The sequence below is a fragment of the Monodelphis domestica genome, chromosome 6, assembly GCF_027887165.1.
Source record: "Monodelphis domestica isolate mMonDom1 chromosome 6, mMonDom1.pri, whole genome shotgun sequence".
NCBI classification, from domain to species: Eukaryota; Metazoa; Chordata; class Mammalia; order Didelphimorphia; family Didelphidae; genus Monodelphis; species Monodelphis domestica.
Window position 1 is genome coordinate 89162478 of NC_077232.1, and position 25305 is coordinate 89187782.

Below are 25305 nucleotides of genomic sequence, written 5' to 3' on the forward strand. Positions count from 1 at the left end.
TTAGTGCAAATAGCAGCTGGAAAATCATGGAAGATCTTATGTAGGAGATGGCATCTGTGCTGTATCTTGAAGGAAATCAGGGATTTCAAGAAGGGGATTTAGAAGAGTGAATACCTCCAGACATGGCGGGCCATCCATATGAATGGATGGAAGTTGTAGATGGAGCTTTCTTGAAGAGTTAACTTTCAGAAAGTCTAATGAAGCAAACTGCTATTGGAGGTCTCTTGGTATAATGGTCCGCTTATTTAAATTCTCAGATATATTTGACCCCTTATCAATGGCTGTTCTTTTGCCTACCATAGAGACCACAACTATTCTATAGCCATATATTCTTAATGTTTTTCCTCATGTTTCTGCACAGATCTTTCACAGAGGAAAGGCAGTATGATGTAGAAGGAAGGGCATGGATTTTAAATTAAAATCTGACTGAGTATTGACTCAAAAAGAACTATCATACTGCTTGACTGTGTGACTTTTAACAAACCATTGTTTTTACCATAGACTCAAGTTTCTTCATTTACAAAATGAGAGAGATGAAAGTATGCTCATCCGATGATTTCTATGGTCTCTTCCAGTAGTGACCTTCAGGAACTGGGTGATTTCCAAGGTCCTTGCTGATTTTCTGATCTATATAGTTCCCTGAAGGCCTTTCTCTGGTTCTTTTAATGTGTTCAATTTACTGTTATCATACTCATACTATTTCTTGTCTCTAGTTCTTACTACATGACCAGTCTTTACTGCAGAAAGATACTTAATTGTGCCCAGAGTTGAGTATAGAGAAGAGATCTGATAAAATCTTCAATCCTTACAGTTTTCCCAAATTGTTCAGGCACCCAAGTCCATTTTTAACACTAAATTCTCCTGGAAATGCTACATGCCTGTGAAATACCAACACCTCAGTCTCAAGGACAACACTTCAGTCTCAGGAGGACCAAAACTACAGGCGATCCAAAAAGCAATGGAAAGAAACATATCATGGGTATAAGTAGCCAGTTAACAGTAGCACGTGGTACACCAATGGTACATGATCTAAAAGAAAAAAGATCTTCTGCTTAGAAAATTAAGGTTCAGTTTTGGAACCCAGAAAAAATCATGTTATGATAATAATAAGTATAACCATATCACTTTGTTTTTAAATTTTCAGGAAGCTCAAGACATGAATAGAACCAAAGATGCTGAAGTTCTATTCCATTCGGAACCACAGGCACAGGTAGGAATAGGACACATATTTCAAATATATTGTTTCATTTGATCCTCAGCATTGACTCAGTGAGATAGATAATGTAACTATTATCCATACTTAACAGTAAGGGAACTGAAGCTCAAAGAAATGCAATGGAAGGAACCTCAAAAGTTTTCTAGTTTAACTGATAATTCCAAAAAGGAATTGCCTAAGAATATACACAAGATATTGTTGTGAATAAAATTATTTTGAGAGACTGATTTTGGATAAGAATATCAGTTTATTTATTAGGCCAGCATTATAATCAATAAAGTGACAGATCATTGGCTCTCTTGACAACCAAACACCTTGAAGGTCCTGGATCAGGTACCTCTACATACTTTTAGGAGCTAATTATTCAGCAACCCTTTTGAACATCCTAAGACAGCTCTAATTTGTAAACAGATAATTAGGAGGTTGTCTATCAAACTATTCATACACACCCCCATCCCATGTGATGGAGAACACATCCACAGGAAAAGAATAATTGTAAAACTTTCCTGTTAGCCAGACTTTGTGAAAGGAACATGTTCCTCAGGAAAAAGAAAAATGCAAAAAATAATCTCTAGACTGAATGGTGCCTAAGGTTCAGGACTTTGATTCAGTAATTCTCTCTAATATGCAAAGAATGGAGCTTTTCTATTCCAGAGCCTTGATATAAGAATTATATTATATTTATATTAATTGATTAATTATGGAGAAATAAATTATCACAATACCTAAGTGGCAGAATGGAGGAAGATTCAAATTTTATATGACTATGTTCCTGCTCTCCTGAAAATTTCTGAATAATACAGATATAAGAAATAAATATAGATGTGAAAATAGTCAACAATGCATGATATGCACATCATAGATGTGTAAATCAAAGTGCTTTGTAAGGAAGAAGGAAGAAGGTTATCATTTTTGATTTGGAAGAAAAGAGAATACTTCATGTAGAAAATTATCTGTATTTGTGTCTTATCCTGTTACTAGTCTATAAGCTTCATTAAGTAAGGAACACTGTCTTATTTAAAATTTTCATCTTTCCCCAGCATATCAGTTAGTCAGTCAACAAATATTTAGCAAGTCTTTTCTATGCTAAGCCCTAGAGGTAAAAGAAAAGGAAATTATGGTTAACATGGGGAAGATAGCATGAAAACAACTATTAAGAAACAAAATATTTATGAGACAAATTGTAGATAATCAATAGAGGGAAGCATTAAGGGGGACTGGGAAAGACTAATTGTAGAAGATGTCATTTTACCTGAGTCTGAAAAGAAGCCAGGGGAGTTAGGAGCAGAGATGAAGAAGGAGAGGTCCAGGTATGGGAGAGAGAAAGGCAAAATGCCTAGAATAGGGAGATGGAATATTTTAATGGAGGAACAGCAAGAAGGACATTATCACTCAATCACACAGAATGTGGGGGGTATTTAAGGTTTAATAGACTGGACCAGATTTTGGAGGGGGGTTTAAAACCAGACAGAGGCATCTAGGTGACACAATGGATAGAGTACAGAGCCTGGAATCAGGAAGACCTGGATGAAAATTTGACCTCAAGTATTTAGTAGCAGTGTGAACCTAGGGAAAGTCACTTAAGCTCTGTTTGCCTCAGCTTCTCATTTGGAAAATGGAAGTAATAGTAGTACCTATTTGAAGATCAAATGAGAGAATAATTGTAAAGCACTTACCCCAGAACCAGGAACACAGTAAGTGCTATATAAACCTTATTTATTATTATTATTACTATTACATTTTATTCTGAAGGCAGTAGGGTATCACTGGAGTTGATTAAACATGTGCTCAACATAAATGTGCTATTCAAGTGTTTGTTGAATGAATGAATGGAAAAAATATAAACAGAAAGAATGAAGAAAATATGTAAATACTATAATGCATGAAAGCATGGGAGGATCCAGAGAAGAAACTTCAGAACAAATGGTAAAATTTCAGGGAGGCAGACTTGTATTCCACATAAGGAATCTCATAATGTAGTGAGTTTCCCAACATGGAAGTAGTAGAGAGAATGAGATAGAAGTTGTAAAGAAGATGCTTGTGTTAGATGAAAGGTTAGATTATATCCCTTTTAAAGTTCCTTCCAATGTTGAGGTTCCATGATTCAATAATTCTAGAGAAGTCAAAGGTTGTGGGCAGCATGGTCTAGAAGAGTTACGAAGAATTTACTAGAATAGATGAGGCTTGATTTGGGGCTCGAGGGATGAATAAGATTGGGATTGGTAGACTAGAGAGAGAACTTTTGTGGCCAAATAAATAATGAGCAAAAGATTGAAGCCACAAGCATACTTAAAGGAAAAGAACCCATAAGTTCTAAAATATTTATAGCAGCTTTCTTCATGATGTCAAAGAACTGGAAAACTGAGGAGAGTTGGGGATTGGCTAAACAAGTTGTGACATATGATTGTGAATGGAATCCTACTTTTCCAGAAGAAATTGCCTGGTTAATCTTAGAAAAAACATGGAAAGATCTACCTGACATTATGAAGAGTGAAATGAGCAGAATGAAGAGAATATTATATTTAGCCACAGAAATGTTTGAATAATGTCTTGTGTAGTTCCATCTACAGAGAAACAATGGATAAAAAGAAAGAAGCAAGACATAGTTTTATGTATACATATATCTTTTTTTGTTAAATAATGCTTTTTCTAGTGTGGGGAGTAGGAGGAGAGTGAGAGATATCTGGAAATTTTAATTTAATAAACAAATGAATTAATTAAATAAATAATAATCCTATGGAATGTACCTGTGATTTCACTGTTGTAAGGGAGTCTCAAGTGAGGAAAGACCCTCTACTAATGTAGAGTCAGACTTCCTCTGCAACTTTGCCTCCATCCCTGAGTGATAGTGCTTTTCCCAAAGTCACACAGCAAGTATGCATCATTAATGGGAGTTGAACCCACATATTCTTGATGCTTACCTTGATTTTTTTATCTTCTATAATAGCTTCCTCTCTGAACCATGAATGCTTTTGCTACTTAGAGGAAGAGCAAGTAAACTTTTCCCCTTGAATATAATTATTAGTAAATTGTAGGCAAAGTGAATAGGAAGTCAAAAATCAGGCTTACTGTGATATGAAAAAGGGAACTATTGTCAGTCAGTAATGCATTTTTGTATGCCTCTTATTTGAGATCAAGGTGTAAAAGAAATAAAATGCTAATTTATACCCAAAATATGAATAGACAAGACAGACTGAATATTTATTAAGTGCTTAGTATGGGGTCAAATACTCTGCTAAATGTTGGGGATACAGCTAGGCAAAAAATAAGACTTCCTTAAAGGATTGTACATTTTAATAGGGGAAGATAATGCACACATACACACACATACACAAGAAGTTAAAGGGTATGATAGAAGTGGTGCAGAAGGTACTTGCAAGGGCAAAGTCAAGAAGGAAACTAGGAAGTTGTACTGGCTGAATCATCTTTAGGCTGAGCATCACTGGCATAAATTCTTCCTCAAATGGGGGTCAAATGAATCTCACCACTCAGAAGAGGATATTGTAGAGATGAAGGTATTGAGAAGATGAAGATGGCTACTGGAGTAGAGTTGTAGAGTTCCAAAGAGTATAAGTATAAATCCTGAGTATAAGACTTAACTCTAGCTGTGTGACCTTGGGAAAATCCTTTATCCTTTCTAAGTCTGTTTTATCATCTGCCAAAATGAACATTAGGATTCTCTCTTACAAGGTTGTTATAGGGTTTGATCTGTAAACTGGAAAGTGTTTTAGAAATACTACATATGAAGAAGAGTTTGTAATTAGTAAAAGCAAAACTCCAGTGCAACAATGATGATTGTTTTCTCTCCTGTCTCTTGTTTTCTTCCTTAAGAGCAAGCCCTCATTTGTTCCGGATGAATTACTACCCCTCAGGTGGGAGGTGGCTCTTGATCCCAGTAGAAACAAAGCCTGTCAAACATCATTTGTCATTGAAAATGCCAAGGGATCTGGTGGTGTTGTTGCAGGTATGGAGATTTCATGTCCTCTTTCAGGATGACTAATGTCCATGAAACAGGGGTATGGCATAGATGGATGGAGGAAGTGATAAGTAGCTTATGACCATCCTACTGATTGATTTACATGAGGGAATTGTTAGAGGATGACAGTAATTTAATTATTATTGAGATCGATAATAATGTCTTTAGAGGAATATTAAATCCCCATGTGTCCAGCCATCTTTGCTTGCTTTAATTATTTTTGTGTCCAGATTTTATCAACAATATAGCCTGAAATGAAAAGCTGACTGGCACTTTTGTCTTACTAACTTGATTTCTTCTGGAATCAGAAGTGTATTAAAGAAAAACTGGGATAATCTAAGTGATCCCAGTAGCTCCAACCATTCACTAGAATGGTTTGCCGCATCACATACTTTAATTTCAACTTGCCCCAGGCATGTAAACTCATTGAGACTATTTAATTTTTATTGTTGTCATTGCTGTTCATTGAATTCAGGATTGCAGACTTAGTAAACTACAACTCCATGATGCTCTTCCTGAATCCCTCCCCAAATGGCATTCAAACATCAGAGGCAGCTTATGTTGTTTACTCTCATACTAACATTGACATAACATATTAGCACGTCCTATACACCATCATTCCAAACTTTAGTGAGAGGGCAATGGTGCCCTCCATGATCCTCACGATGGTCTATAGTTCTTAAATATTAGTGAGTTGGATCATCCTCTAGTTATCACAACCTAGACTCTGCTACTTTGCTGTCTCCATAGTTTCTTGGTGGATACAACCATCCTTTTAGTTTCCATTATATTTGACTGAGCATTCAAGATTTCAAGATCTTGACTTGGCTTTTCCCAAACACATTGATATAAAATATTTATGAAAATATTAGTTCCTAAACCTTAACCCAAAGTTAGCAATGTTTTATCTAAATATTATTAGTAATGTTTTATCTAAACACAATCAACTGAATTCCACCACTGGATCTTAGTTTGTTGTTGATCATTTCCATCCTCATTCATATATAATATTGTAAGTCAGTAATAATACTCATAACAATAATGCCAACAACAAAAATAATCAACATTTTATAGTGCTTTGAGGTTTTACAATATTTCATAATAATTATCTCATTTGAATCTTATAGCATCTCTATGAAAGAGGGGAATATTATCCCCATTTTCAAGATGAAAACTGAGGTCTAAAAAATTGAGTGATTTGCCTAGTGCTTTGAAGCTAGTAAGCAAGCATTTGATAGGATTTGAACTCAAATCTTCCTGACTGCAAGATTCATATTCTATATGTCAAACTGTGTTACATCTATTAAAATGGAAGATTTGCATTATCAGATCTTAAACTGTACTATAAAGTAGTGATCATAAAAATGATATGGTACTGGCTAAGAGACAGAGGGTGTATTAATGGAATAGACTAGGGGTGAATGACCTCAGCAAGCTAGTGTTTGATAAATCCAAAGATCCCAGCTTTTGGGATAAGAACTCACTCTGACAAAAACTGCTGGGAAAATTGGAAAACAGTATGGGAAAAATTAGTTTTAGATCAACATCTTATACCCTATACCAAGATAAGTTTAAAATTGGTAAATGACTTGAATATAAAGAGTGAAATCATAAATAAATTAGGTGAACATAGACTAGTATACCTGTCACATCTGTAGGAAAGGGAGGAATTTAAGACCAAGCAAGAGATAGAGAATGTTACAAATGTAAAATGAATGACTTTGATTATATCAAATTAGAAAGTTTTTGTACAAACAATACCAAATACAACCAAAATTAGAAGGAAAACAACAAACTGGGAGAACATTTTATAATAAAACTCTCTGACAAAGGTTTAATTTCCCAAATATATAAGGAACTAAATCAAATTTACAAAAAAATCAAACCATTCCCCAATTAAACAAATGGTCAAGGGACAGGAATTGACAGTTTTCACATGATGAAATCAGAACTATCAATAAGAACATGAAAAAGTGTTCTAAATCCCCCTTGATTAGAGAAATGCAAATAAAAACAAGTCATTGGTACCACTTTATACCTAGCAGATTGGCCACTATGGAAGCAAAGGAAAGTGATAAATGTTTGAAGGGATGCAACAGAACTGGGACACTAATACACTGCTGGTGGAGATGTGATTTAATCCAGCCATTTTGGAGGACAATTTGGAATTATGGGCAAGGGGCTTTAAAAGAATGCTTGTCCTTTGACCCAGCTATACCACTGCTGGGTTTGTACCCCAAAGATATAATAAGGAAAAAGACTTGTACAAAAATACTTATAGTTGTGCTCTTCGTGGTAGAAAAAATTGGAAAATGAAGGGGTGTCCTTCAATTGGGGAATGGCTGAACAAATTGTGGTATCTGATGGTGATGGAACACTATTGTGCCGAAAGGACTGATGAATTGGAGGATTTCTATGTGAACTGGAAATACCTCCAGGAACTGATACAGAGCAAACGGAGCACAATCAGGAGAACATATATACAAATACACACACAAATGTATACACAAAGACATTATGGCATAATCAAATGTAATAGATTTTTCTACTAGCAGCAATACAATGAGAGAAAGAGTGATATTCACATCCAAAGAAAGAACTGTGGGAGTAGAAAAGTAGGAAGAAAAACATATGATCAATCACATGGTTCAATGGAGATATGATTGGAGTTTTGATGTTAAAGAATTGCTTTCCTTCAAATATGAATAACATGAAATAGGTTTTGAACAATGATACATACATAACCCAGTGGAATTGCTTGTCAGCTCTGGGAGGGGGGATGGAAGATGGGTGGGGGAAAATCATGAATCATATAACCATGGAAAAATATTCTAAATAAAAAAATAAAAAATAAAATGGAAGATTTTATATCAGACTCAGAAGAGTCTTTCCATCTAGAATACCAGAACAGAAATAATGAGCTAGAGGTAACCTTTGAATGTAGAAAATCACTGCTGGATTTAGAAGAGATTTTAGAATTTAGAACTATAGAACTGGAAATAGCCTTAGAGATAATTTAGTCTAATCTCCTTTTGAAGATGAGGAAAGCAAAGACCAGGAGAAGCAAAGTGGCATTCTCCACAATATATACATTGATTCAGTACTGGGATTCAAATTCAGATTTCTTACCTGCTAGCTTTATGGGTTTTTATTTTTCCACATGGCATTATGTGTCTAAGGCATTTCATCCTTTTATACTATCACATCTATTTTCTCATTCTGGCCTCACAATAACTTATTTCAGTTGGATTAAGAACAATTATTTCCATTTTATAGATAAAAAACTGAATTTTAGAGTAGCAAAATAACTGAGCTGAGATCATATATTTGTATAATAAAAGCAACAGGGTAATTATAGGAGATGCTGGGTAGTGAAAGAGCTAGATTAAAACCCTGAGTCTCCTAATTCCACCATATTACCCTTCCCTGGATAAAAAAAAAAATTCTTAATTCTACCACCGAAATAAGGAAATCTTTAGTTTTATTCCTTTTGTCATGTACTGCCTAGAAAAACAAAATACCAGGAATCTTTTATAGTCAGAAAAAAGAAAATGGGTAGCATTTATTAAATGGAGAAAAATTGTCATTTTTCTAACATGGCATAACAGGCAATGAGTATGCATTGGCAAATCTTAATTGTTCCCAAAGCCTGCTGTTTTATTCATTATATCTCATGATACATCTCAATTTGTTGCATAACCATATCATTCTAGCCCTGCAAGCTGAGCAAGAAAGTGATTTGGGCTCATTTGGAGGCATGAAAGGATCACAAGCCTTGATGTCTACTGTGGATAACTTGAATGAACTCCTTGAAGAAATCAAGATATCTTATGGTGCACAGGTGAGGTCAGATTTCTCTGTCTGACATAACTGCCTAGTCAGAAATTAATTGCTGGAAGAGACTTCTGAGAACCCCGAGCCCAACTTAGACATGGCCCAGAATCCTTTTTGCAGTATCCATAATAAATAATCATTTTTCTTCTAGCTAAAGAGATCTCAGATTGGGAAACCTATAGCTGCTGAGTCAACTTTTTCTTTTCTTTGTTCATTCTCTGTGTTTCCTTATAACTTGTATTGGTTATCATTTCCTGTACAACCCTAATGTGCTTTCAGCAATATTCTCCACCTTATTTTTCTCCCTTAAGCAATTTCTCCTTGTGCTTTCAGATTTTCATTATTGAAAGTTTTCTATTGCTGTTTTTCTGACTTTTCCCATTAAACATGGGCAAATTTCTCCTCCTTCATCCCTTTTATTTTTAAGGCCCCAACTAGACAGTATAAGAAAAAAGAAATGGATAGTTTCATTGCCCTTGCCAGCCCTCAGCAAGCATTCCCACAGTTTAAACCATTAAATTGTCTTTATTCTTAGACACCATCTTGTCACATAGCTGCTTACTTCCTCCAAACCCTCATTTTTCTTGGGAAGCCCTACATTGACAGCAATGATGAGCATTTTACATGTGCCCCTAAGACTGTTTTGACTCTGAGTTCATAGCTCTTGACTGCTTCTTGTAAGGCCATTTGTACCCACAGGCAGGCATCACCAGGCATGGCGCTCTGGTCTACCAAGCTCCCAAGGCTCTCCATCACTTTTCAGCCACATGCTCTAAGAAGGCAGATACGTTTTCTGTGTGTTTCCACTGCAGGAATTCACACAAACCCACTATCCATCTCTTCTTCCTTGAACTGTATTACAGAGGTCATGGGATACAGTGGGGAAAACAATAGCTTTAGAGTCAGAGGACCCAAGTTCAGACCCGATACCTCTGACACACGGGCAACTGAACTTAGGCAATTAAGTCATACAACCTCCCTGTACCTCATTTTCTTTATGTATAAAATTAAGGATTCCACTATATATTTTCTGGGATCCCTCCCAACTTGAGATCTAAGATGATATGATCTTTCAACACATAATATATGTGAATTTACATACTTTTTGTTTAACAAATATTTATTAAGCACTTACTATATGCAAGGCACTATAACGTAGGTGATGAGAATAAAAAGATCAAAATGAAATAGTCCTTCAATTTAAGGAGCTTAAATTCTATCAGAGATGTATAACATATACATTTGTCTTTCCTTCTCTTCCCCTAGCTGATACCATAGTTTAGGCTCTCTTGACCTTTTTCCTCAATCTAGTCTCACTGACTCCACAGTCTCCCCTCTCCTAAGAGATGATAACACTGAGTCAAAGTTAAGGAACTTGCCCAGGATTACCTAAGTGTCTGAGAGCAGATTTGAGGACATGGGGGTATTTCTGACTTTAGTCCTGGCACTCTCTCCACCACTCCACTTAGCACAGATTATGTCCTTTATAAATTTTTGTAGAATGAAGGTAAATAAATACATACTATATAAAAAGCAATACAAAGTAATGTTAAGAAAGGGAGAACATTTTTGATTCTTATTCCATCTCATCTTTCATTGTCATATAAGAAGGTGCTGCCTATCTCCTGAGATGGTCCATATTCACTTCTTTGAAAAAAAAAACCCTTTGCCTATTATTTAGGTCAAATTGTTTAATGGTCTTTCATCCCTCTGTGTTCCACTCTTCCACTTGGATGCCTTCATATAAGCTACAATTCCCCAGAATCATATCATATAATATCCTTTTCCCTCTTGCATTTCCTTCTGGCAGCACTTGTTCTTTTCTCCTAAGGCATACTTGAATCTCCATGAGTGACTAGTGTTATAATTAAAATTTAGGGCCAAACTGAGGCAGGTAGAAATTAGTTTCTCTCTAGAAGTATTATATTTTTAGAGTTTTGTTTAAGATTAAGAACTTAAGAAAATACAAGTAAGAAAAGCACGTGTCTAGGCCCAGAGAGCCCATTCACAACCACTCACATCTTGCCTGCTAGGTAGAGAGAAGCATCTGCTTGGAAGTGAAAACAGGAAAGAGGCTCAGTAGGCTTTTACAACCAGTTAAATAGAACTTTTGATCCTGCCCAGGTGAGGATCTCAGTGAGATTACAAAGCATCCTGGGAAGTGTCCAAGGACTTCTGGGGATTGGAGTCCTGGGTTCAAGTCTCCATTTTTACATTTGTCTGTGTGATCATTTTTGGAAAAAAAAAACATTTTTTCCCCAAAAGGATCATGAAAACATAATCAACTTAAAGATTACAATAATTTGAGGATAAGAGAAAAAAAAGAACAAAACCAATAATTTCTGGACACATTGACAAAAAGCCAGTTAGGGGGCAGTCCCCTTTGGCATAAGAGTATACATTCAAAATAAATGTTCAATCAACCACACCCAAAATTCATTTTTGTGCGGCTTGTTTTCTGGAGGCTTCTTCATGGTGTCTTCTCCAACAGTTCAGTTTCTGGATTCAGAGAGGTAGCATCTTTCTTTACCTAAAATTCTTCTCAAAAGGAATTTAAACTTTGTAATTTAAATAATAATATTTTTTACATTGAGGATGGGAATATCCACCTTTTATAAGGTAGAGGTCAACTGACATTTTGTACATGCACTCACTCCACTTGGTATCATTGGCAGAAATGCAAACCTAGTACAATCTGTATTATTTTGTACTATATAATTCTTACTCTTCATACTTTTAAAAAATCAGATCATCAGTCCTTTGCTTTTCTGTAACAATAATTATGAACGACCTCTTTATATAATACTTCAAAAAATTTTAATACTTCACATTTATTATTATTTTATAAAGTATACTTTATTATATATAATACACAAACATATATATATATATAAAAACTATATTTTAGCACTAAAGAAAGAGTATGATAGAGGCTCAATGGCTTACCCAGGATTACATAGCTATTGAGTCAAATACAGTTTTTGCACATATGTCTTCTTCACTACAAATCCAGAATGCTATTCACCAACTCTCTTGAGTAAGTAATGTGTTTAAGCACTGATAAAAATTATCTTTGCCATTCTTGCTCACTACATGAAGGGAGATTCATCTAGCCCATGCTGGCTAAATCTGATTAGTTGCCTTTATTTGGCATTTAGAACATTTCTGCTATGGCCTACCCAAATCAGAAAGACAGAAGGTAATCTACAATCAGAAATCCAGTTACAAATTCTAACCTTTGTTTTTCCTTGCTACTCAATTCCAGATAAGCTTTCTGTGCTTATTTGGTTCCTAGGTCTTTGGGTAGTGGTTTCCCCTTTACTGGAAGGTGTTAGAGACTCGATGACCATCTTTCAACCATGGTGAACCAAAGATTCTTGGTCATGCTTTGGATTGAAAGGCTGGCCTCTGGTGTTCTTTCCAGTTCTAAAATTCTATAATTTTGTAATTCACAGGGCTCTGATATAGATCAAAGGAGCTAAGTTGCCATAAAAGTAGATTGTAGATTCTAAAATATAGCTTGTTGTTATGGTAAAACTAATTTTGAATAAAAGAAAAAAAGTCAAAACAGCAAAAGTTGGCTCCATATACAGAGAGCCAGGTCTCAAAACAGGAGGTCCTGGTTTCAAATCTGGCCTCAGAGACTTCCTATCTGTGTGACCCTGGGCAAATTACTTAGCCTCAATTGCCTAGCCTTTTGTCTTCTGCCTTGGAACCGATATTTAGTATTGATTGACTGAAAGTAAGGTTTTAAAAAAAGAAAAAGTGACAAGTGTTTATTAAGCACTTTCTATGTGCTAAGCAGGGTTCTAATTGCTGGGATACAATTACAAAAAATGAAAAGATGCTTTTCCTACCCTCAAGGAACTCACATTTTAATAGGGCAAGGCAACATAGTAAGGGTAGAGAGTGTATGAGCAGGCACCTAGTAGAGGCACAGAGGGAAAGTCTGGTAAATGAAGGCTGACTCATCTGGGCTCTTCCTCACATTGGAGGTTGTGGGAAGAGCTCACTAATGGGAGAAGGGGGCTCCCTGGATAGAGGAAGAAAGAAGCTGAATCTGTTTTTGCGAGATCAAAAGTACAAATTGTAGAATATGAATGAATAAGCTTATTTTGTAGTATTCTACATGAAGCCCAATTTGGAACACTGTGGAACTTATGAGGAAGATTTGGCAGGTTCTCTGTCCATGAGAAATATCCAGTCTGTCTAGGAAAATCTTACACACATATATCTCTTGGAGAAAAGCTTTCCATAATACTATGATGTTTGCGAGGAACATTACCTATGTTATATTATTTGAACTTCACAACTACCCTGTGGGGAATATGCTATTCCTATAATATTCTCTCCCCTTTAGGGTATGACTTGCCCAGGGTTGGACAGGTGGAACATTTCTGATGGAGATTTCAAAATCAGGTCTTCCCCAGTGCAGGTCCAACATTGTTCCAGTCAACTACCTCACTTTGCCCAATCTGGTGCTTTCTGCACTGCCCTAGTTTATTATCGTAATACACGAGTAGCACAATCCAGATAAGCATAGCTCTTTGGCCACTCTCCTCGCCACCTCTGGCTCACAGTTTCTATAACTGAGATTGCATCTTGATATCTCTTAAGTACGCCAGGGACATAATGCATTGCTGTAGACATTTGCCTCCTATGCACAGTTGTATGCCTTTCACCAATATTCTAATATAAAGAAACTTTCTTTGAGGCAGGTAGGTGGCTAAGTGGATAGAGAGCCAGGCATGAAAATGGGCAGTCCTGGGTTCAAATCTAATCTTAGACACTTCCTAAGTAGGTGACTCTGGGCAAGACCCTTAACCCCAATTGTCTAGCCTTTACTACTCCTCTGCCATGGAACCAATATTCAGTATCCATTCTAAGATGGAAGCTAAGGGTTTAAAAAATAACCTTACTGGACCTGGTACATATTATTCATCTTCTTGACTGTACACTATAACCAACATGGATTATTTCTTACATACAGAATATTGTCTTTGACCTTCTTCATCTGTTGAATTCCATTGAATTCTTCCTCATTTTTAAAGTCCAACTCAAATATTATCTCCTCTGGGAAATCTTCCCTCATTCCTCCAAGCTCACAATGACTGTCATGTGTGTAGATGGAATTTTGTACCCCAGGACTACGATCCCCAGAATTCCTTTAGTATTTCCCAGAATTCCTTTCCTCTGCCTCTCCCATATGTCCTGATGTTTTGTTGTTAAAAGTTTCTGTGAACTCTACCCACACTCTCTTCTTCCCCCACTCTCCTCCTTCTTCTCTTCCCTGGCAACTCTTGCTGCCCGGGCAACTCCTCTTTTCTAAGGCGATTGTTTCCTCAGCTTCAAGTTATTATTAATAAATCTTATAAAATAATACTTGGAGAATTTGTATATTCAGTTTTAATCTTACACATAAGACCTCCCAAGTCTTTCATCTTTTTTTTTCCCTAAGGCACTTATCATGTGTAATTTATGCACTGTAGCTGTCATATATCTTCCCTTAATTCTGCCTGACTAGACTGTAACCCCCATGAGGACAGGTACACTGACTGATATAAACTTTGGAACTCCTGAGACTCTAGCATAATACATTGAAGAGATACTTAATAAAAATTTCCTTAATTGACTTCAATATTCATAAATTTCCATTTTATGCTTTGAAAATTGGCTAAAGCTTCCCACACAATACAGAAATATGTTCCTAAAAATTATGATTCATATAACGTAGTATGTTTCTGTAATGTGCAGTTTTTTTTAAACAATCTGTCCTGTATTAAAATGTATCAGTGTTGGTTTCAGGAATGAGACATGTAAAAATCACAAAGAGAATGACTTGATGTTTTTCATTCAATTTTGGATGTTATATCTAATGATAGGGCTTGGACCTGTGATTTCACTGATCTAGGAAGCTCCCAGGTGATGAACTCTCCTCAACCAGTTCCAGTTAATGCTCTTAATCTTTGCAATTTTTAGTCCTAGAGAGTTGTGTGGAACCCCGAAACATTAAGTGACTTGTGTATATATACACATATATACACAAACACACACATATATATATATATGTATCTATAGTGCCTGAGGCTTGGAGCTCAGCTCTCTGCCCACTCTGCTATACCACCTTTCATCTAATGATAAAACACTTTATATCAATGAGTTCAAATTAATGAGGCTTTGCAAGCCCTTTAACTTTGCAATGTAGAAAGAATTATAAGATATTAGAGATAAAATTGACCTTGAGATCATAAAGTCAAATGCTTTCATTTTACATCTAAATCAAACTAAAATGACTTGTTCAAATCAAACTTGTTGATTGATCTTTAAGAATTCTTTTGCTCAAGGTGTTCTGAAAATCTCTCCCATTAATAAACTAAATGGAATGTGTTAAATCTACATTTTGTAGCTAAAATTCTATTTAATTCATGAAACATTTATTAAGCATCTATGATATGGAGGGAGAGTATACTACCCACTTAGGATATATATATATATATGTATATATATAATTATATCTGTAGATATAGATATATAGATATATACCCTCAATACAGTCTTCTCTCCAGGAACTTCCATTCTTCTGGATGGTTACAAGTACATAGCCAGGTAAAAGTAAAGTACAGACAACTAATAATTGGAGGAATCAGAAAAGATCTTGTAATGGTGGCCTTTTAGTTGAACTTTGAAGGAATTATGAGGGGAAGAAATGAAAAGAGAGAGCATCCAAGGTATGAAGAATAGCTTATCTAAAGGAATGGAGATGGGAAATGGAATAGTAGAGGAACAATGAAGTTCGACTGGAGAATGGAGTATGTGAAGAGGAAATAATGTGAAATATTTGGAAAACTGGGTTGGAGCCCAGTTTGTGAAGAGATTTAAATATAAACAGAGGAATTTGTATTTTAGCTAGGGACCTGTAGAGACTTACTGAAAAAGGGGGATGATAGACTTATGCTTTAGGAATATCAGTACAACTATGTGAAAGATAAATTAGATAATGGAGGGCTACTGTAAGCCTTCAAAGAAAGTGATCTCCAGATAAGTGAACTTTTACTGAAAAAAAATGTTAGTCTTAGATAGAGACCTTGGTTTCAAGCCCATTGTGGCCTCAAACTAAACATGTAACCTTGTATACTAAGTCTCTTTCCTCATCTGTGAAATACGAATAACAACAACAGTAATAATGATACTACAACCAATATCTCAAGGTTGCTGTGAGATAGGCACTCTGTAAACTAGAAAGCCCTGTAGAAATCTAGGCTATTGCTTTTATGCATCTCAGACAATAAACTACTTGTTCTCTCTAAAAAAAAAACAAAAAAACTTCCCTCCTCATGTGAAATCCCAAAGTCCTGATGGTTTCTCCTATTTTTCTGGTGCTTAGTTGCATAATACCTTGTGATTTTTAATGTTTTTAACTTTAATTGTTTAATTAATTTAAGAAAAATTCTATTTACATTGAAAAAAATTCCTATTCTTTACGTCAATTTGTTATTGTGTATGTCTTGTTCCTACTTACATGAAAACTAGCCTCTTCATTGTGGTGTGTAGTTGCAGCATTGGGTAGATAAGCTCAGATGGGGTTGTGGGTTGAGAATCATTGAACCCACCAATATCCCTTAGAGAGCAAATCCAGCTTTGTGCCCTCTTCTTACCCTATGGGTGAAGTAACATAAAGAATTCAAGAAAGTGGATAGCAAATTAAGTTCTGGAGATATTTGCAATGACTCGGTTATTGTGATCTGGGTTGAGCAACAAGATATTGCATCTGAAAAAAGAGTTCTCTCCATTTGCCACAGTAGGGTATTTTGTAGAGACATGCATGCTTTTTATTCCTGATCTGACATATTCCTGGCCCTGCCCTCTAGCTTCCTTTAAATTCTTTTTAGCTAGAGATCTCCTCCTGTTGCCTGCCACCTTCATTGTTCTCTGTCAATGACTATCTACATGGTGCTAGATGGGCTTGAATGCTCTTTCTTTCACATATTGTACTTATTTCAAAGCATATTTCACTATACCATATGGAACCTAAGTGTAAATTCTTATCTCCCCAACCAAGTGATAATCTAATTATCCATTCATAATAATAATAACTAACATTTAAATAAAGCATCCAGGATAACAAAGCATTTTCAGCATAGGTATGATATACATGTGATAGATATATAATCTCATTTGTATTCATAACAACAATCCTGCCAGTGAGTGATGACTGATTATCCCCATTTTTCAGATGAGGACACCATGGCTGAGCGAGGAATGATTTGCTCCCAGTCACACAAGCACCTGAGGCAACATTTGAACTCAGATCATCCCAATCCTAAGTGCATTACTTAATCTGGTACACCACCTGGCTGCCACATATTAAGTAGTTACCATATACCAAGCATTCTGCAAGTATCTGTAATTTTTAAAAAAATGTGTAACAGCCCCATCCTCAATGTTATAAGCTAAATGAAGATAAGGACTAGTCAGACTCTTTATGAGGAAGGTATCTAACACTATGCTGAGCATCCAGTATCCCCTTGATAAACGCAGCCAAGGTGACAAATGACCATTTTAAATTTGCTCTTTTCTATTGTCTTTATTCACAGAGTAGTTCAGGTGTCTCCACCTCAGATCCCAAGAGAGTCCTTTTCTTCTTTTGTGGACCTTCCTCAGGCAATTTAAACGATGATCATCTCTTCTTTGACCAACTCATCTTTTCAAGAGCAATGCCAGAACCACAAAATAAAGAGTCTTTTCCTTTCTTAGAGAAGTCCATGATCCCTTTGCTAATGCCCATGGTTATCCCTTCTGCTCCTGGGAGTCTTGCTGTTCTAGAAGATTCTTTCCAAGAAGAACTTCCTCAGAGCCATGTGTCTCATGAGCTCCAATCTGTGCATGTCTCCCAAATCCCCGAGAAACCAAGTTGGAATCCTAAGGAGACCCAGACCATTATTGATGAGCCACAATCTCTTTTAAAAAGTGATATTTCCATAAAAGATTCAAGCATGCCTGAGGAGACTTTTGACCAAAGTGTAGGAGCCACAGAACTTGAATTGGAAGAAGACAAGCAAGAAAAATGGTTTAAAAACCAGGATATAGTTCCACAAAATGGAATAAATAAAAAGGAACACTTGGATTTGGACTTGAGTAATGCAAGCATTCTAGATCATGGTGTAAAATGCCCAGAGTCTTGTGAGAATGCAATATTGGTCACAGATATAGAGAATAGCCAATATTTAATCAAAATAAATGAATTAGAGAAGGAAGTAGAGAAGCATTTCCAGGGAATTGTTGCCTTGGAGGAAGAAAATGAGAGTTATCGACAGAAAATTAAGCAATTAAAAGAAGAAAACTGGAGGTACTCTCACCATTTGAAATCCTTAGATGTGGAGGAGAATGTTGGTACTCCTACAACCTCAGCAGATGCAGATGGTGGAACAGCTGTTGATTCTTCAGAAATATTAGAGGGAAGGGATGAGAAAGATGTTAGTGAAAGTGTGAAACTTAAAAAGGGCAAGGACATTAGAACCATATGTGCCCCAGAGATGAAAAATGAAACTCATTCTACGAACTTGCCTGATGTGAATGAAGTGATTCTAAATTCCCAATTGGCCACTTGGACAGATGATTTGAACAGATTTCCCCTAAAAAGGGAAGCACAAGAAAACACGAAGGCTAGGTTTTTCCAACTAATTTCTGACTTGCATAAAGAGCGAAATCAAGTTTTCCTTAAAATGACTACATTACACAGAGCTCAAGAAATATGCAATAATAAAACATATGCATTAGAAGAAGAAAAAGAGATAAATCTGAAAAGGATCACTAAACTTGAAAAAGATAAGAACATTTTGATAGAAAACTTGACTCAACTAAGAAATGAACTAGACCTGTACTTGCATTTAGTTTCAGACCTTGAAGAGTGCAATGGGAAAAATTATGAGAAAATTTCTGACCTGGAAGAAGAAAATATGATACTGAAGAAGAAGGTGCACACTATCCAAAAAGCAATGGCAAAGAACATTAGGGAAGCCCGGGAAATGACTGAGCAGGTTACACAAGAAAACCAAGAACTTAAGGCATTAATAGCTGACCTTGGAAATGGCTACAAAGATCTAATTGAAGACCTAGTGCCAGGAATACAAGATGTGATGCAGAGCCTAAAGGAAGAAAATGAACAGCTTCTCCACAAAATAGATGTTAGAGAAGAGAAAGCCATGGGGGAAACAAAGGATATTGAACGAATAACCAAAGACAGTAAGCAAAATGAGAAACTGAAAGAACAAATCCAGAAGTTGTTGGCCAAAGCAAACATGGTAGAGCAAGGAATTCAGGTAACTGAATCCTCAGGTCGACCAACAAGAGATGAAAGATCACATTTGGAGGAAGCATCTTTTTTTGCTAAAGGACAAAAGCAACTCCCCATGTACGGTGAAAAGTATCAGCTCCATATGCACAATACAAGAATGAGTTCATTTTTAGTGAGAAAGAACCCTGAGATTTCCAGTGACACTCAAGAACCCACTAATGAGTGTGAACAAAAAAGAGCTGATTTAAAAAAAAATAAGAAAGGAAAGTGTTCATCTGAATTCCATAATCAAGCACATAATTCACTAGCCAGTTCTTCCCAGGTAAGTGGGCTTTAAAGTATATCATAAGTCATAAAAATGTGTGGAAAAGTATATTATTGAATTATAGAACTTCAAAACTCCTTGTGACTTCAGAAGTCTATCTTTAAAGACTGACTCCCTTCCTTACCATCTTTAGAGAGTAGTCATGTAGCCACCATTTAAAGGCCTCCAAAGATGGAGAAGTTATTCCTTTTCAAAGTAGTCCATCTAATTACTGTACAACCTTAATTGCAAGGTAGTAGTTCTGTATATTAATATGAAATCTTCCTCCATGAAACTTGTACACAACTACTAATTCTCCCTTTTAACACCATAATCATACGCAACATTTATATGGTGATTTAATGTTTGCGAAGTGTTATAAAACCCTTGTAAATTATTTTCTTAAATGTATAAAGAAAACTGAGCTAGGAGATAAAAGCCTTGACCCTGTGCCCCAGTTCTCTACCTTGATCAAGTCCCCTTTTTGGGCCACTATGAAGGAGTTGGGCTAAGTGATCTCTGATGTTCATTTTAGGATCCAATACTCTGGTTCTGGAGGCAGTATAAAATAATGAGCTTTAGAGTTAGAATGGAGGGTTATATACTGGACCCCACTGTAGATAATGTCCTCCTCAAGTATGGCACTAGGTGCTTAAGAGTTTGTATGAACAAGAACTGAGAATTTTAACTAGTCTCAAACTAAATTTCTCCAACACTCTTGTGTATTTTTATTTACAGGAAGATTTAATTTAGAAAAGCATGAAAAATCTTTTGCCAGGCAGCCTCCCCTTCACAAGAATTTTTCAGTCTGACACCCTGCAGATTTCTCCATACAGCAAAACCACCATTGCTAAAAACAGCCTAAAAGTGCTTATGTCGCCTTCTCTTAGTCTTATTGTTGGCAGCAAATGCTCATCCTTTGAATCCGAGTTTCAGAACAGAATTTCCTTCTGACTTGTAGTATGCACTATTTAAATTGCATAGACACTAAAGTGTCTCTTCCTTCTCATCCATCTTCTTTGTCCAGTAATATTGGATAGAATGCCTTAACAGCACTTAACTCTTTTGTGTACATCCCCTTCTTTCTACTTAGCACGGCCACCACCCTGGGATGGGTTTTCATCATTTCACTTGTACTATTTTAATTCTAATTATTTTCCTTGCCTCGATTTTCCTCCCTGCCCATTTGATCCTGTGCTCAGCTGCCAAAGTGATCTTTCTAAAATGCAGGTCTAATCATGTCAAGCTCTCCACTTCACGACACACCAGTGGCTCCCTGTCACTTCTAGGATCAAATGTGAAATCCTCTGATTGGCTTTTAAAGCCATTCATAACCTGATCCCATACCACTCTTTTAGGGCAGTGTCTTTGCTTATCTTGAAGGCAGCAACTTTTTTTTTCTATTTTGGGCTACATCCCCAGGGCCTAGCATGTTTCCTGGTAGAAAGCTGGCACAAAATAAGTGCTTTATGATTGATTAATTGAACTTTGTTCCTTCCCTGAGCACCTAATTCAATATTCTAGCCCCCAGCAGCTATTTAATGAAATTCGCTGAGTGAATAATTGAATGAATGAAAGATATGAACATTGGGGTAACTTTCTAGTTTAGAAAAAATACAATTCCATCATGATGATTTGGGATTCTTTAATTAGATGATTGATTTATATTGCTATAGCTTGATGATACTGTTCTTAACAAATACCCTTAAGAGACTGTCTAGTATAATGGATGTAGAACAGTTCTTGAATTAAAGAAGATCCCAGATTAAATTTTGTCTAATTGTGCCCTCACAGATAGTCTAAGTGTCTTATGCAGCTTTCAAAGATAAATTATCAAAGAGGTGTTAATTTGAACTGGTGGAGAGCATTTCCACATTGAGAGTTTCCTATACTAATAAAATTATGTCTGGATCCTTCCCCCACTCTTCTCCAAGATACAAGCTTTATAAGCATACCTGCCAAGAAGATAGATTTAGACTTCCAATCTATGTGTAGCCTAGGGCCAATTGAACCAAGTTTTCCTTATCATATATGTATATATTTATAAATATATATATGTGCATATGTGTATCTATATATGCATCCTACTAATATGTTTAGAAGCTAAAATAACCAAAGAAGAAATCTATGTATGCTTATTCTAGTGCCTTTTGCCCAAGGCCTAGATGTGGTTTGTCCCATTTGACAAGAATTTGGGCTATCTCCCTAAAAGTCCATAGGATTTAGAGGCAGGAAGTAAGTAGTAAAATCTAACTTGAACCCAAGTCCCCTGACTCTAAGTTTAGGAATCTTTCTACCTCATTGTACTTAAAGTGACAAGATTGGCTCATTTCATTCCAGAAATCTTTAATTTTTCACAAGTTTTTGACAAAGCTGCCTATGGTCTTTTCCCATTTATTATCTTCCTCTGCTTTCCCCTTCTTTGAATTCACAGTGACAGGTATATTGTTGTGGAAAAACAATGTACATGGAGTCAGACACCCAGATTTGTACCCTGGCTTGAGACCTCGGGCAAGTCACTACACTTGACTGGGATTGAGTTTGCTTGTCTATAAAATAAGAGGGTTGGATGAGATGACCTCTGAGTCTCCTTCTAGCTCTAACACTATGTAATATAGTGATATAGAAGGGATATTTGTGCTCAAGCTCAGCTGGGACCAGATGGCCTTTAAAGTCCTTTCCATTTCTAAAATTTAGTAATTCTAAAAAAAAAATCTACGATATCCCCAAAGTCCTGTATTTTTTTTCTGCTACAGTACAGCTGCCTCTCTGTCAAAGTTCTGCTAGCTCCCCACTATGAAATAGGGGCAGCAATTTCTCTCTTGTGGGAACAGCATAAGGAAGCCTTATCCAGGCATTGCCAAGTCGGGGGTGAGGCAGAGAGAGTAGGTAATACCATCGAAATACATAGTGATTTTATGAAACTCACTGACAGGTTTGCAAATTGGTTTTGTGAATCCATTAATTTTATCCATCTGTTCTTTCCCTGGGATCAGATGGAAAAAAACCTAACTCCTACACAGTATGAATTTCAAATAAACTGCAAAATCCCAAATCAAAAGATTTTTTTTCCATGTATTTGTGTTAAGTGCTCTCTTTAACTAGAAATATGTGTAGTGGAATGGACAGCTGGGAGATGAGGACAGACATTGAATACAAATCTTTTTAATGTTCCCCAAAGAGTACATATATGTATATGGGTGCAAGCAGAGGTCTTCACTTGTGTGCCCCAAACTCACATCGTGAACCCCTTGTCCATTTACAAACATATTCTCACACCATCTTTCTTCCTCTGACTCATCCTCACCCTGATCATTTTATCTGACAGTTCCTGAATCTCTGGTTACTGTGGCTGACTTTAGTACCTTTTCTGTACCACATTGATTCAAGCCATCTATGAAAAGAAGGTTCATGAACAGTAAGCTAAACTGATTTCCAGACCAACCAAGGAGTTGTCGTTTCCCAATTTATATATCCTCTTTTTCTGTATGGAAGTTTAACTCATTTAAGAAAAAATAGTGGCTCAGATGCTCATCTGCCAGATCCCTATTTGCTGGGATTTGGGGATTTATAAGATGTCAAAGTTTAAATAAATATTCAAATATAAAATATCAATATGATATGAATCAGAGCAAAAACCACAGACTGTTAGAACTGAATGGTATAACTTGGAACATTAAAAATGGAAGGTGGGAGTTAAAGGCATATTAGACCATAGGGCATATGATGCCAGAGCAGGAGTGGATTTTAGAATATAGAGCATTGAATGTTAGAGCTAGAAGGACTTTTAGCTCATTTAAACATGGAAATTTAGAGACAGAGTAGACCTTGGAGATTATTTAATCCAACCTGAGAGTCATGAAGAGTCACTCAAAATTGAAAGGACTGAACAACAATAAATCCAACCTATTCATAGTGATGGTAGTAGAAGCTCACATTCACATCCTGTAGTTAGGTTTATTGTGCATTTTCCTTGCAAATTTCCTATAAATAGACAGGCTCAGAGAAAACGATTTCCCCAAGCTCATAAAGCTAGCTATGGGAAGAACAAGGATGGAACCCAAGGCTCTTTTATCCAAATTCAATGTTATTTTGAGTCAACATTTCTGACACATCAGAAGATTTTTATTAAAATATCTCTCACAGATTCTGATTCTTCAATAAGTTTCTTTAGGAAGTGATCAAAGCCTCTGATTTCCATGCTGTACATGATAGAAATGTCTGTGATACATTTTCCTTTTGTTCCTTATTAAAACTATGTGGATAAAGAAGTCTTTAAAATAATACTTTCCACATAAATTATTTATTTTCTTAAAAAAATAAAATTTGGATCACATTGGTCTAGAGCTTTTTGTTCCACCAAGAGAAGATGGGTGAAAATTGAAACTTAGGTGCTATAGAGCATTATTGTAAGCATTGTGCCTTTCAAATATGGATGAGTGGTAATTTCCTTGTTAATAACATGCATAAAGTGACAAAATATTTTCTCCATATGCATATTTTATGTTCTGACTTGGGCTGAGAGAGAAAAGTTTATATTCTTTGTTTCTAGGAATCACTGAAATTTCTGTTAGTTTTCATTCATTGCCTTGCCATCTTTCACACAAAAGCAAGTATCCCTCAGAGCTCTCAATGGCTTATCAAATCAGAAACTAATTTTAAAAAACATTTGAGTGTTTTTGGTTTGTTTATTTGTTCAGGATAGCTTGCTGAAAATGGATAGCATATTGGAGAGAAATTTAGGCAGCCTGTTAGTCTCATCATTGTTACCAACTCACTCTGAGACTTTAGGTAATCATGTTACCTCCTTGGACCTTTGTTTTCTTCTCTGTAAGGTTAGGAGGTTTGGGCTCACCAATGCTAGGTTCATTATCAAATAAGATATTTGTAAAGGGCATAAGCCAATGCCTGGTACATAGTAGGCACTTAAGAAATGCTTGTTTCCTTCTTCCAATCCCTTTTATGGAGACCCATTGGTGGAAGGGAAAGAGTACTGGATTTGGAGTCAAAAGCCTGGATTTAAAACCTGGTTTTGCTATTTACTACCCGTGTGGCCTTGGTTTGATATCTATGGTTCTCAATTTCCTCACATAGAGAATAAGATCATTTGACTAGATGGTCTCTAACATCCCTTTTCAGCCCTGAATCTATGATCCTGTTATCCTTCAGCCCTCAATCCTGACATCAGATTCTTGACAACTAGGTCTTAGCCCTAGCATGCTTCTTCTCTAGTATATATAAAAGATGTCCACCAAGCTTCTGCTTGAACATTTCCACTGATAGAGAGCTCACTACCTCCAGAGATATGTCACGCATATTTTTTTTTCTTTACAATTTCTTTCACATAGTGAGGTTCCCTCTGTCACACTGAAGTGATTTAACTCTTCCCCTAACCCAGATCTGAATCAGGAAAATCACAGAGAACTTGCCTTGACCAGGAGGAGATATGAGGAAGTCAAAAGGGGATTCAGTTGGAAAGTGTCTGAATTTAGGGATAGTTTGAGTTAAATGACTTCTGATTTTTTGGTTGAAAGTTTTCACATCTTCACTTGAAGGAACCAGGAAGGCTTAAAGGTTTTCTTCTTCCTCCTCCAAATTCTATTCATAATCATATTGATCAGAACTACAGGCAAATGCAATTTTACTAACCCTCATTAGGACCATACTTTCCAAATCTGTTT

General features: G+C 36.2%; 1 protein-coding gene across 4 annotated transcripts in view; it reads left to right on the forward strand.

The window, feature by feature from the left end:
• The window catches only part of C6H4orf50 (chromosome 6 C4orf50 homolog), a 163282-nt gene that overhangs the window by 11932 nt on the left and 126045 nt on the right, over positions 1 to 25305 (forward strand). For all 4 annotated transcript variants that reach the window (XM_016423325.2, XM_007496755.3, XM_007496754.3 and 1 more), the window contains exons 3-6: positions 1145 to 1210; positions 5048 to 5180; positions 8906 to 9033; positions 17621 to 19642. In XM_016423325.2, the coding sequence (XP_016278811.2) occupies positions 1145 to 1210; positions 5048 to 5180; positions 8906 to 9033; positions 17621 to 19642 (2349 nt within the window). The remainder of the gene's footprint in view (positions 1 to 1144; positions 1211 to 5047; positions 5181 to 8905; positions 9034 to 17620; positions 19643 to 25305) is intronic.